Source organism: Rhamphochromis longiceps, linkage group LG7 (assembly GCF_057381845.1).
Source record: "Rhamphochromis longiceps isolate RC_006_pf linkage group LG7, R_longiceps_female_GT1.1, whole genome shotgun sequence".
Classification (NCBI taxonomy): domain Eukaryota; kingdom Metazoa; phylum Chordata; class Actinopteri; order Cichliformes; family Cichlidae; genus Rhamphochromis; species Rhamphochromis longiceps.
This window is the reverse complement of record NC_140563.1, coordinates 12,092,578-12,106,555: the sequence shown is the minus strand read 5'-3', so window position 1 is coordinate 12,106,555 and position 13,978 is coordinate 12,092,578. Positions and strand designations below refer to the sequence as shown.

Sequence of the window (13,978 nt, the reverse complement as noted above, 5' to 3'; positions counted from 1 at the left end):
GTGTGGTAGTGGGCACATCTGCTATATTGAGATAATCCATCCCACCTCACAGGTGTGCCACATCAGGATGCTGATCTGACATCATGAGTAGTGCACAGGTGTACCTCAGACTGCCCGTTGTGGGCAGTCTGAAAGGCCACCCTGGAATGTGCAGTTTTGTCTCACAGCAAAATGCCAAAGATGCCACAAGCAATGAGGGAGCGTGCAATTGGCATGCTGACAGCAGGAATGTCAACCAGATCTGTCGCCCGTGCATTGAATGTTCATTTCTCAACCATAAGCCGTCTCCACAGGCGTTTCAGAGAATATGGCAGCACATCCAACCGGCCTCACAACCGCAGACCTCGTGTAACCACACCAGCCCAGGACCTCCACATCCAGCAGGTTCACCTCCAAGATCGTCTGAGACCAGCCACCCAGACAGCTGCTGGAACAATTGGTTTGCACAACCAAACAATTTCTGCACAAACTGTCAGAAACCGTCTCAGGGACGCTCAACTGCATGCCCGTCGTCCTCATCGGGGTCTTGACCTGACTCCAGCTCGTCGCCGTAACAGACTTGTGTGGGCAAATGCTCACATTCGATGGCGTCTGGCACGTTGGAGAGGTGTGCGCTTCACGGATGAATCATGGTTCACATTGTTCAGGGCAGATGGCAGCTGAGAATGTCCCAGTTCTTGCATGGCCAGCATACTCACCGGACATGTCACCCATTGAGCATGTTCGGGATGTGCTTGACCGGCGTATACGACAGCGTGTACCAGTTCCCACGAATATCCAACAACCTCGCACAGCCATTGAAGTGGAGTGGACCAACATTCCACAGGCCACAATTGACAATCTGATAGACTCCATGCGACGATGTGTTGCACTGCATGAGGCAAATGGTGGTCACACCAGATACTGACCGGTTCTGGGTCCCCAGACCCCCAATAGCGCAAAAAACTGCACATTCCAGGGTGGCCTTTTGTTGTGGGCAGTCTGAGGTACACCTGTGCACTACTCATGATGTCAGATCAGCATCCTGATGTGGCACACCTGTGAGGTGGGATGGATTATCTCAGTATAGCAGATGTGCCCACTACCACACATTTGGACTGATTTGTGACCACTGTTTGGGAGGGATGGTTATATTGTGTATCTGGAATGAATTTTAGGTCTCTACGTCCATCCCATGGGGAATGGGAGCAGTAACAAAGGTGTTGCGTTTATATTTTTGTTGAGTGTATATAACAATTCTGTAACTGTAACTTCGGTCGTTGCTGTGCTTTTTTTGGAAGTCGAATTTCCCAGAGGAACCCACCCGAGGGATTAATAAAGTTCTATCTTATCTTATCTTATCTAAAAGCCCAACATGCAATTTACTAGTAAACTACTATTTATACACCCGCTATAACTAGCTTAGTGTTATGCAGCTAAAAACTGTGCTTGAAAAAAAGAAAGAAAGTGACGTCAATTTAGTTTCTTTCAGGCATATTTCCTGTGCTCACAATGTTTGAGTGTCCCACTGCAATCATCGAGACTGTGCCGCCGCTGGTAGCTGTAATTAGGGCTCTGCTTTAATTATCTCTGGACGAGAAGATTGTGTTTTGACAGGAAGGGGGGGGGCGTGTTGTCTCCAGCTGGGATCTGACTACTTTCAAAATTAAAAGTGGTTGGTTTGGGCAGATTTGTATCAGCGGGATTAGGGTTAAACTGTTTATCAGACACAGGTAGTTTTTGTTTTTACTTACACATAAAGCCAAACGCAGCTGGATCTATTTTATTTTTATACTCAATCTCTTTTTTCCTGTGGATTGACTGAAATCTTTGGGGGTTTTCAGGTTGCTAAACTGAGCCCTAAAGACCACAGCTACTCTCTGAAGGATGAGCTCTACAGACACGTCCAGAGAGAATGGCCTGGATATCTAGAAGAGGAGAAGCAGCTCATCCACCGACTCTTGATCAGGTGAGAATTAAGTTTTCAGGTATTTTTTCCATTGAGAGACTTTAAAAAGCAAAATGTTTTAGAAAACCAACAACTGGTTAGCTTAAGACTTGAAACAGGGTAAACAACCAGCTCAGCTCAGCGTAAAGATAAAATATCCACCCACTGGCATCTCACAAATTAATATATTATTCCTTTTTTTATACAAAAACTGGGGCGCTGGAAGGAGATTATCCTAAACTAACCGCCTGCTGGGTTTAGTCCATTATCACACGAATATAAGTGTCTGACTGGCAGCATAAAATGAAGCATATGTCCATTACCCCAAGTTCTTTTTTAGATTTTCAGAGACTTCTCGTAGGCAGATAAGGCTAGAAGAAAGCGATAGATGCTTTGTGACAGTGCTGGCGTTAACACCGAAAGGCCAATGGATTGATGTAGAAGTCTGCTGTGATCATTTTGAAAGAGGAGCTACTAAATGAGCTACTTCTCCGCACTGATGAATCGCTTAATGGACACATCAAAGCGCAGAAAAATATTCCCTGCGCCGTGTTGCCAAATGGCATTAGCATGGAGCGCTCAGAGTTGCAAGGCTGAGCTGTTGATGGTGAGCTTCCACCCCTCGTGCATTTCCTCAGCCTGCCAGCCAACATGCAGGCCATGTGCTTCATGAGAATTTTGGAAGAAGTGCTGTTGTCTGATTGCACAATCTCCCTTGTTTTTTTCACCACCCCCACTGAGTGTAAAAGTCTTACAATTGTAGTCATCGAATGATTCGCCAAGTGTGATAAAGCTGTGACGCTGTGCACATACTGTAAACTGTGCAAACTGTACGCTTCTTCCTTGTAGTTTATCCGTGCATTGGGGAAGGTCCTTGCTGTGAAGGCTTTCTTACTACTCTCATGTACCTCTTGATGTTAATCTGTTCTGAACTGCACTGCGCATTAATGAAGAGGTTTGAAACCACTGGGGGAAGTGACTTTATGCAGTGGCATCTGTTTGAGGAAGGAGCTGTAGGAAGCAGATTACCAGAAAATAGTGTTTACCCTTACAGAGGTTAAATCAGCTGCTATTGTTCTTACACCGGCCTGTGTTTTGTCTTTGTGGTTGCCCCCTTGTGGATTTCATCACCGAAGACACGAACTGTGCCACAGAAACGTGCAAAAAGCAAAACGAGGAGGGAGAAAAATGCAGTTTTGTAAGGTTGATGATTAGAGCTTCTCTGAAAAGGCTGTCATCTCCACATCAAAGTAAATGATAATTTCTCATGTGCTTGCTCAGGAATCTGCCAAAGAAAACGTTGTGACTTATATACTGGCTCTTCCTGTTTAGCTTCACAGGCAATTTACCTTGAAGCTGCTGTCCAACTGAAGGTGCTGTGTTCTCAATCTTTCCTCAGGAAGCTTCAGCCACTCCACAGCAGCCAGCTGAAGAGTCCCCAGTCCAACCATTCATTCCACAAAACCCCCGGGGATTCTCCTTCACAGCTCAGTCCTGCCAAAACTCTCTCTGTGGTAATTCAACGTAATTTTTTCCCCCCCTGTTGCTTCTGTCTTATTAGACTAAGAATAGACAGGGAATTTCCTCTTATGCAGATTGACAGTACACCGTGTAAACATGGATATTGTTTGACATTTAGGGAAATGCATATTTCCATATCGCTCTGGGCATATGGAAAAATTGACACCAGTCTTGTATCCTCTATGTTAAATAAGGGAAAAGTTAGCCTTCAAGGTTTTATGCTCTTCTTTTGTGTTCTTTAAAAAGTTGTTCATGCTGTTGTTTCTTCTTTAACTTTGCAGTTTTGTTTACTTAAACTTAACCAAACTGCAGCTGAAAGCTCCTTTCTCCTTCAAGACCTTGACAGCGAACTTCTCCCTTTAGCACATGTAGCTGGATCTGGGTAGATTAACATGTTTATGCGCCAGATTGTTTCCTGGCAAGGAGCAATTGTTAACAACCAGACTCCACCAAGTAACTAGTCTCGGCAGAGAAAACATCAAACAACATGTTTCTCACATAAGCAGCCTTCAACCCATCCACAGTGAATCTAAAATTAAACAAATTTAATGTGTGAATTTATGCTATTAAGATGATTTTGTTCCCTTTGAGCCAGAGCCTGACTGTAATCGTCACATATTGTGGAATTTTTGCAAAAGTGCTGCTTGCTGTAGCTTTTTATTGATGTAAAGGCATTTGAAATGGGCCAATCTTTGAATTAAAATGAATTCAAAAAACAGCAACCATAAAGTAAGAAGAATATTTCTGATCATACTTTGCAAACTTGTGTTTTCTTTTCCCCCAGAAACGCCCATCAGCTTTGGACCCATCCAACATTCAAACCCCCAAAAGACAAAGGCTATTAGACAAGTGCCAGCCTCTGCAGTCGCCCTCCCGTGCTGACTTTGGCACCAATGGGGCTCGTAGCTCCTCTAGTCATGGAAACTCTAGCGGACACATTAAAACAGAGTTTGACAAAACCAACAATCATCTTCAGGGGAGCCCAAACGGTCTGTACTCGCCACACAAACTCAGCGGGTCATCCACGGTTCCCAAAGCGGAGAGGACTGAAGCAGCTCCGACTGCACCCACCGCCAAGCCTCCGCACACTGAAACCTCCATGTGCAATGACCAGCAGTTCACCAACAGCCAACATAAAAAGAAAAGATCCAAAAAACACAAAGACAAAGAAAGAGAACGCCTGAAAGCAGACTGGATAGAAACTAGCCCAGACCTGAAGCAGAATCAAGAAAATCTCCAAGGTAAAGAGCAATAAAACTATAAAATGTCATGTTATTGTCACCCTCCGCGTTTCCTATTGTTCAGCCACCAATCATTATAGTCTTATTTGTGCAGGCCACGAAACCCTTCAGCTGTTAGAATTTCTATATTTTATATATGTTGTTTCTGGAAGACCACAAGGAGAAATCAATATATTTTTCTCAATTTTAATGATTTTAGATGAGCGGTTAAAACTCGCACACTGTCACCCTGTCTTTAGCCTGTTGATGATTGACTGTGGAACAGCTGTGTGACCTACGGTCGAGCGAGTCAGCAGGCAGCGGTTGCCTCCTACTCGGGGCTGCTGGCGTCACCGCTTGCCTCGGCTCGGAAATCTTATCAGACACAGAGATAAATGAGTCCGTCAGCCTTGATATGATGGCCACATTATCACATTTGCATTGGCAGTGCGCTTTAACCTTTTTTCGATGTGTGTGTTTTTCCTATCTACAGGCCATGAGGGAGAGAAAACACCTGTTAGCTGTGGCACAGCAGAGGATCTGCCTGATTATTTAACGTAAGATTGAATATGTTCTGTGTCCGGCTTTGTTATTTATGTCATATTACCAGATTTAGAAGAGATTCATCTCTCACTGAGGTGTTTAGGTTTCAGAGTCTGGCTGACTGTTGAAGTTCAGCTTCAAAATATTTATATATAGTGAAAAAATGCACATCTAAATAACATGCCACAAAGCTTCCCTGACAATTACTTTAAAAAAAAGCTTTTTATTCGTACATCTGGTCAACATATTAGGCTGTAATCAGTTACATTTCGGGCCTTGAAATCTGCCAATGTGCAGTGCCACCTACTGGAAACACAGGAAACGATGGCTCTGCTTCTTGGCTTTTAAAAAAAAATGTCAATGTTTTCCTCTCTTTCTTTCCTTTTCTTTAGAAAATACAGCATCATAACTGCGCTGGAGCAGCGTCAGAAGTATAATGAGGACTTCTGCGCCGAGTACGATGAATACAGAGCTCTTCATGACCGGATTGGGGCTATAACAGAGATGTTTGTTCAGTTGGGCTCAAAGATCAACACTCTCTCTCCAGGAACACAAGAGTACAAGGTACTGTCTGGTTTTGGAGGCTACTCTAGCTGCTCCGTTTCTTGTAAATCACCGCAATAGAAAACAGATCAGATCATATGGCACACTAACACCTTTTCTTATATTTGCTTTTTCAGCTTATGGAGGAACAAATACTACAGAAGTATCGCAAGTACAAAAAAGTAAGACTTATTGCTGTTTTTTTTATCTAAACACTTTTATTCAGTGGTGTGCAAGAACCACAAAAACATATTCTGGTTTTAAAAGAGTTATCTCAAGACATCATCTAAGATATGTTAGCCACGTTATCTTCATATCAAACCATTCCTTTTTTTTATTGCTGATATGCATCGATGGCTCTTTTTAAAAATTCTTTATCTACTGATAATCAGAGATAAGCAAAGATAAGCATCTTCTCATAAAATCAGGTTGAAGCCAACAACATCTAACTGGACTCTCTTCCTCTTTCTTTCAGAAGTTTCCTGGGTATCGGGAAGAGAAAAAGCGATGCGAGTACCTCCATAAGAAACTGTCGCATATCAAAGGCCTGATCACAGAATACGACAGAGCGCAGGGACTCTCGTAGTGATCGGCCTCGGCCCTTCGGCAGGGTGTAATACGACTGGACCAAAAGACTCCTAACGGACCCAAAGACTGCCCGGATGGGTCCTGAAGCCGCTGAGACACTATTCACTTTACTCCTTGGTCTTGATGTAATCGAGGAGCGAGGTTCTTTTATTCTTTTTCTTTTTTTTCCCAAAAAGCGGGCCGAGACCACGGACTCATGATCCGATGTTACCCTTCGACACCATCTGGTTTACAGCTGTGATTGCCGCTGGATTCTTTCTGCTGTAAAACGTGACACGGTGAAAGCCAATGGGTGTGATCATTCCAGCCTAAAAATTCTCCTTTATCCCATCTGAACTAAAAAAAAACCTTAAAAAAAGTGTTGATTTTTAAGTATTAAAAGTGATGGTACAATCAGTCCTAGAGGGGAAACAAATGCTACTAAAGTCTTTATATTTAAAAATAGAGAAATTTATGCGCTTTTTGCTGATAGAAAGTCAAATGATGATTGATCAGTCAATGATCAGATCCCATATTGACAGCGATAGGACCGTGCCATGAACAGTTTCTCTCTTTAGACTAGATCATAATTTACTAATTAATTTATATTTCATTACGACGAGACAACAACAACACAAGACACCTTTTCTGCAGGATTGAGACCCTGAAAAGTCGATTTCTCTTTAAAATCTGCTTCTTTAGGCTTTTTCAATGATGGATTTTGTCCTGTAGCTTTCTGCTAGCGTACTGTTTCATTTCTGAGAAATGTTGAAATGCCACAAAACGACTCCTCGCAGTGCTATAATGTTGGTTTTTCGAGAAAGTGCTTGTGCACAGTTTCTGTCACTTTCACCCACATGTAGCCTACAGTACCAAGAACTGCCTTTTAGTGTCTAGTGAGGAAAAAAACAACTATTGATTCAGAAATCTCTCCCAATTTATTTTGTGACAGGTTTACTGACATACATGAGCATGCTGTGTTTACACCTTGGTTATTTAAAAAAAAAAAATGGGGTGAGAGCATAATTTACTTGAGTGGGTGTTACATTTTGATATTATTCTGCTGAATGCGACAGCAAAGCCTTTATAAATTTTACTGTGTAATTGTTAGCCCCACAGGGAGTATGGCACTGTAGGTCGCTCACTAAGTTCAAACCACTCTGGTTCGGCTGCGTGTAAGGAGCAGACTGACCTCTAGTGGCTGCTGGCGAGACTTTTAGATGTTTTCATTTAACCACCACCTGCCATTTTATTTCACCCGAATTAGCCTAAAGTGCAAATAAGCAGATCAGATTTCAGTATTCTCTGGACATTTGCATCAGTGTAGCTATACTAACAACAGTTGTCTTAAAGGTGGCTAAAAATGATAGAATGAAGCCAATATTTGCCTTGACATGTACATTATGTCTGACATTTCCACAATCCTGGTACCCCAGTTCTGAAATTGTCTCTGCTTAACCAGCTCAGACTGTTTCTGTAAATGTCTTTTTAGTTTGAAGGATAGCTCAGTTACTGGATAGGTGTTGTGCAGCAGTTGTCTTATCTGTGTTGTTTTTGTATTTTTAGCTTCATTTGTCGTTTCGTTATCTGTCAGATAATCACGTCCAATCCTAGCAAGCACCACTATCAGGAGGAATATTTGCAGAAATCATTGCAAAACCAAGGTCCTCTTGATTCTGTCAGTGCAAATAGACGGTGGGGTCTTTTTGCTATTTTGCAATCATCACTTTTTTGTTTCTTTTTAATTCATTCAGTACTCTGATATATTTGAAGGATTTTAGACTAGTAACATTTCCTCTGTCTCGGCACATATGAAAGTTTCCAAGAAAGATACATTTATCTGCACTGATGATTGGGGAAGGGGAAAATTGTAAGCCCAGGAAGCACCAGCTTTGAACATTCAGTATTACCAGAACTAGATTCCTTAAGCCCCAGTACACAGAAAAGGGATCATTTAGTTAATGTGCCTGGTTGGTTATCTTCTCAGGACCAGATCTCTTTAAGATTTACTGGTTTGAGCAACCAAGCAAATACGCGATAAACACCCGTAGCATTTGTGCTGGTACTAGAAAAAAGCAGCAGATGCTTCAGTGGTAATAAAACACAAGAGGCTCTTAAAAATACAAAACAGTTTATTTGTATTTGGCACAAGAAAGGTACTAAAATGTTTCTACTGTTGGCAGGATGGAGCACCAGCTAGATCACGAGAGTTTAAAGTCGCAATTTAACTATTTCTATTAAATGAAGGGCTTCACACTTACAAATAAGAACCTTTTACAATGATCAAATAAACCGTAAAAGAGGTGAAACTTCCTGGGCAAAATCACAGTATCATGAAGATAAATGTTCCATTTATTTAAATGTGTTTTTGGCAAACCACACCTTTTATTTTTTTTAAGGTGCTTTTCAAGTGCTGTCTGTTTTTTGTACTGTCACAGTAGCTAACTACTAAAGGTGCCTTTCATTCAAAGAGCAGAGTGATTCTACATATAACCATCATCGGTATTCTGGAAAAAGGACACTTGGGGCTGCAGTATTTATAAATTTGTAGTTTAACACTGTGCCACTTTCAAAGTGCTTTTTTCATCTTTTTTTTGATAAAGTTAATCTCAGATGCCTTTTGAAATGCGTAACTATTCCAGTTAGGACAAGCTGGATTTTTCCAAAATTATAGAAGCTGCTTGATATTTGCTCACATGTGCATTTGAAAGAACAGCCTGGACTTTTATGTTTTGGTTTTGATTCCAACCTGGCAACCCACTTCCTCATATTATTTGGTATTGGTAAAAAAAAAAAAAAGCCATGATAAAATGTGAAATGACCCTTTTTTCGTCTTCTTCTTCTTCTTTTAGAAATCACTGCATTTGATCTAGCTAGGAGAGCAAATGTATTTATTATGTTGTGTTTGTTCTTTTATTGAATTCATCTCTGCATAGTTTGTTCATTCTTTACACAGCAAAACCCAAGTACGATGAAAGGGAAACAGGATATATTTTTGCAATTTTTGATTGTGGATGCGTTATCATGTCATCCTCTTGAGAAAAGCTTTCAAGAAAAATGTGTATTGTCTCGGTGAAATTGAAAAATAAAGCTCTTTTCAATTCAACAGTGCGTCATACTTCCTCAAGAGGGCAGTATTGCTCCATTTTTGAACAGTTTTTAAAGCGTCTGCTTTAAAAACAAAGCAGTACTGGGTTAGACGTATTTCTGTGAAGGTTGCAGTCATCCAGGTCATTGTAGTCTAAGGAGCTTGGAAAGAAAAGCGTCTGGACTTCTCTAAGTTTCTTGAAGACGTTCCATTTCTCATCCGAGAAGCTTCTTCAGTTCTAAGAGCAACTGTTGTAGAGTCCCAGATTTTAAGCCCTATTGATCCCCTACCTAATCACAGGAGCCAAGGTGTGAAAACGGGTGTAGGTCACAATCAGCCAAGGTTTCTGATGAACCCATAGTGAAACCTAGCCCCACCCTATCATGTGATATACTGATGTGAGTGGGCGTTAAGGCGTCTGGGAAGGGATCTCAAAACAGGATTATAGCTGGCAGACAGTTGGTGTGTAAATCACCACCTCTGTTCAAAGATGGCCGTTCACAGTGGACATAGATGGCTTATTTCACTCCTCTTTCAAACCATCTGTCTTCTCTGTCCAAAATGTGAAAATTGGCATCCAGGAAAGAGTGACGTTTGTCCTTTAGATGCAGATGAACAGCTGAGTCTTGTCCCGTTGAGATGGCTCTTCTTTGCTGTGCCACGCGTACACCAGTTGCTCTTAGAACTGAATAAGCTTCTCGGATTACAGGTTAAACGTCTTCAAGAAACTTAAAAAAGTCCAGACGCTTTTCTTTCCAAGCTCCTTAGAATAGTGGGTTAGACGTACTTTTGCCTTCGGAGCGGCCTGGCATGTTATTTTACAAGTAGTCATCAGAGTACACTGTGGTTGTAGGTTACATACCAGCCTCATTAATACAGGATGAATCCATGTGTTTTTATTATTTATGCAAACTCTGACCCTGCATCTGAATGTTTGATATATATATTTATACACCACTCTACATTTAATCATTAGTTATATTATTAATCCTTGGTTCTCTTCCACATGGCATCTTTGTGCCCAGGTTTCTGGTAGGTGAGGTTTCTTCCTGTTAAAGGGTTTTGTTTTTTTTATGTCCCATTGTCACTAAAGTGTTTGCTCATGGTTCAGATTGTTGGTGTTTCTTCTGTGTTATTTAGGGTCTTTACCCTGCAGTATAAAGTGCCTCAAGGCCTTGAACTGAATTGAATTGACAAATCTGGACTCAAACACAGCGTTTTCCAGAATAATTTTGCCCAATTGTATTGTGTCTGTGTGAACTGGAGCCTTAGTTTCTTGTTCTTAGCTGACAGGAGTTACACCTGGTGTGTTTTTCTGCTGCTGTAGCCCATCTTAAATGCTTAAAGGGTCTATGTGTTGTACATTGGGAGAGACGATTTTTGGTTTTAACAAGTGGTTATTTGAGTTAACATTGCCATCCTATCAGCACAATGCAATCTGGACATCCCCCTCGTCTCTGGCACCAAATGGCATTTTCCCCAGAGAACTGCATCATTGGATATTTACTTCACATCATTTTGTTGGAGCTAATCACTCCTGTATTTGACTCTGAACTACAGATATAGAAGCACAAGGCTATGACAGAATCAAAGAGTGCCACTCTTAGATCACCTTTCTTCTCCATTCTAATGGTCAGTTTCAACTTGTACAGTTCGTCTTGACCACGTCTACACAACTAAACGCATTGAGTTAGACATTTGCGTTAAAGAGAAGTTTAACACGTCTAGTTAACAAAGTGACCGGTGAGTTTCTGTGTCTCGAGTATTCAATTCACAGATATGTTCTTATTAGAATGTTTAAAAGGTGACTCTCTCTATAATACAAACATTATTGCATAGTTTTATTCATTTTTCAAACATACCCACCTTCTATTTGTAACATACATCCTATAAATTACTCACGTTCAGCCAACGCCAAAAGAAAAAAACCGAAGCAAATCTCTGAAACTGGTGCTGCAAGTTTTGCCTCATTTTAAGTACAAAGCAGAGTTTAGAAAAAGAAAAACAGTGAACTTAGAAGTGACAGAGTAAGTTTTTTTCTTTTTCATAACCACTAAGTAGCCCTTATTTTCTACTACAGTGTAAAACAGCTGGTGTTGTGCAAGACTGGGATACAAAAGTACCTGTCATTGGATGTTCTAAAGTACAACAAATAGACAAAGTTTCTATATCGACTCGATTTGCTCCCTTTCAAAATTAATTCCAGATATTGTGCAAAACAGAGAAATCCAGTAATTCTAAAAAAGTGCAAGTCCATTAGTTATTACTGACTCAGGGATTGTAAAATGTGCTGGTTTTGTTTTTAACCTCTGTCCACCATTACAGTTCCAGCGACCTCTTGAACGCACCTGACGTGATTAACTCTTTGATCTGTAATCGCTTTGTAATATTTAACTTTGCCCGTGTCATCACGGTGCAATCCTTAGCCTGGGCTGTTCGAGGGTGACAATCCCAATCAGCGATGATATCAGACCACACAATCCGATCACTCCCCCATTTGACTGGTATAAACCAAGCTTATCTAAGGGAATGAAGAGATCACAGATGTTTTTCACAGAGTCCAAGGCAAGGTCCGGGTGTGATTTCAGGGTTTCCAAAAGCAGAAAGAGAAAGCCATCCAGGTGAGGGACGACAACTTCAGCTACTTCAGGATTCTCAGTGAGATGCTGATCCATTCTCTGTTTAAAGTTTTTATCTCTTGACCTCTTTGTCATCACCTGGAGAACCGCATAAACATCTCTGCTGAGATGCATAACTAATGAGAAGAAGTAGAAGCGGAAGGAGTTTAAACTCCAGCGTTCCTTGTCGATATTGCGGATAAGACCGACACTTTTGGCCCAAAGTACATTGTCACAGATAAAGTAGAGGGTGCGGCTCACGTTGGCCACAGTAAGGCACAGGCGCAGCACTCGGTCCGAGAGCTGCATGGTTCGCTTAGCAGCCTCAATGGAATTTGCTGCATTTCCCAGCCTGAGCACTGACAAAGGAGGGGGACATGAAAGGGTATTAGAGCAGTAATCAATTTAATATGAAATGGCAGGTCAACACTTCATTATAGCAGCCCACAACAGATGGAAATACAGTTAAGGTACACAGAGGATTAACTACAGCATCTTTTCACTATTTGCCTATCTATGTTTACATACTGGAACAACATCAATGCACCCCAGTCTCTTCATTTTAAACTTTTGCACCTTTCACAACACGTTATCACATTTTAAATTGGGAGTCATAAATGACCCTTCACCCAGAAACACAAAGACAGGCAGGCCAGCCCTAGAGGCAGCAGAGTTCCTTAAAGAGATCATTAGTTGGTGCACAAACAGATCTTGGCCTTGGCCTTAACACAGCTCAGCTGCGGCATAACAAAAGAAGCTGCTCTAAGGCACGGCCATATCCTTAATTTCCATGCAAAGCCTGTTTCATTTCAGTCTTTACCTAATTCATACTAAAGCTACCAAATGTCAAGGTACAAAATTTGTCAAATTCCACATGAATTCTAAAGTAAGCACATCTATGAGTGGTACGTTTATCAGAATTACCGTCATTTGCAGCAACAGTCGGTGCAGATTTTATCCCAGCTTACAGAGAGATAAAGAGACAGCTACAGAACAACACTGTCTAAGTTTTAAGTAGACAGTTTGCCAAGAAAAGAAAAAAATGTTCATTTGTGCACTCCTTGGCAGAATTACTGGCCTTGATGATGAAGAAATACAGTGCTCATAGACAAACTCAACAGAGAGACAAGATTCAAGTCATTTGTTAACCAAATGTATGATGCGTTTGTTTAGTTTGAATAACTGTATTTCTGTCTGATGGTCAAAAATAAAATAAGCTCTTTGAATTCATCACAGTTTTTAGAACCACCCATGTTCACAGAAACCAATGCAATAAATTAGGACAACCACAGTGGATTTGAAACTGAAATCCAATTTAACCGCAGCCACTGAACGCCTCCTAACTCCCTCAACAGTTACTCACATTTTCGTCCAGCGCTCAAGCTGGTTTCCAGACTTTTAAGTTTTGCCACAAGGTCCTTTCTGTCAGAGTTGTTTCGAAGTAAATAAACAGCGAGTGAACAAGCATACTGAGCTGCCCTAAAATAAACAAGAAGCAGATGAAGGGGGAAAGTTAGAAGGATACAGTCATGCGGTAACTTTCCCGTTTTTATCAAGAAAATAAAGTAACGTTTGTACGAGCTGGTTACAAAAGCGATGAAAAGCTCACCTGAATATGCGGTCCCTTCCCTGACTCTGACTTGTGAATTTTACAAATGGGTCCATGCTGTTAAACCACACCAATACAGGTTGTTCTAGTTAGCTTGAGCCAAGTTTCCACCTCGTCGAACCTGTGAACATTAATTTGTCGCTACAGTCGGCACGGCATCAGTCACTTTTCTTCTGCTTACACAATGCCAGGCTGATATAACGTCGATGAGTAAAACTCGTTATCAAGTATTTATCAGGTAATCTTGATTTTCAAACTTTATCCATACCCCACTTTTACAATTAGCCAATCTCCTTTCCCTGCAGTCAAACTATTGCAACCGAAGAACACCTATTTGTTTCA

The 13,978-nt window shown here is 41.2% G+C and overlaps 2 protein-coding genes across 3 annotated transcripts in view; one reads left to right on the top strand and one right to left on the bottom strand.

Annotated features, from left to right (window-relative positions):
• LOC146664852 (RNA polymerase II elongation factor ELL) overlaps nucleotides 1-9,166 on the top strand; it is a 26,264-nt gene extending 17,098 nt beyond the window's left edge. The window contains exons 6-12 of the mRNA XM_085412170.1: nucleotides 1,824-1,948; nucleotides 3,327-3,441; nucleotides 4,233-4,689; nucleotides 5,162-5,225; nucleotides 5,604-5,775; nucleotides 5,892-5,936; nucleotides 6,230-9,166. Coding sequence (XP_085268296.1) covers nucleotides 1,824-1,948; nucleotides 3,327-3,441; nucleotides 4,233-4,689; nucleotides 5,162-5,225; nucleotides 5,604-5,775; nucleotides 5,892-5,936; nucleotides 6,230-6,340 — 1,089 coding nt within the window. The 3' untranslated portion in view covers nucleotides 6,341-9,166. The remainder of the gene's footprint in view (nucleotides 1-1,823; nucleotides 1,949-3,326; nucleotides 3,442-4,232; nucleotides 4,690-5,161; nucleotides 5,226-5,603; nucleotides 5,776-5,891; nucleotides 5,937-6,229) is intronic.
• Nucleotides 9,107-13,978, bottom strand: pex11a (peroxisomal biogenesis factor 11 alpha). 2 transcript variants are annotated; one of them, XR_014912532.1, is made up of 4 exons: nucleotides 13,637-13,978; nucleotides 13,391-13,506; nucleotides 9,741-12,386; nucleotides 9,107-9,699 (listed from the first exon to the last, which is right to left on the bottom strand). XR_014912532.1 is itself a non-coding variant. In XM_085412171.1 (3 exons), exons 1-3 carry the CDS (start codon nucleotides 13,690-13,692, stop codon nucleotides 11,818-11,820), a joined length of 741 nt encoding a protein of 246 aa, XP_085268297.1. In that variant the 5' UTR covers nucleotides 13,693-13,978; the 3' UTR covers nucleotides 9,107-11,817. The 2 variants fall into 2 exon arrangements, 1 of the variants encoding a protein (XP_085268297.1); XM_085412171.1 differs by having other exon boundaries at nucleotides 9,107-12,386.

What these genes read in the sequence shown, in the direction of transcription:
- pex11a (XM_085412171.1), bottom strand. Translation starts at nt 13,692, where the DNA reads ATGGACCCATTTGTAAAATTCACAAGTCAGAGTCAGGGAAGGGACCGC. An exon ending in GGAAGGGACCGCATATTCAG is followed by an intron (nt 13,507 to 13,636) that starts GTGAGCTTTTCA and finishes TGTTTATTTTAG; the next exon opens with GGCAGCTCAGTATGCTTGTT. An exon ending in CTTGAGCGCTGGACGAAAAT is followed by an intron (nt 12,387 to 13,390) that starts GTGAGTAACTGT and finishes CTCCTTTGTCAG; the next exon opens with TGCTCAGGCTGGGAAATGCA.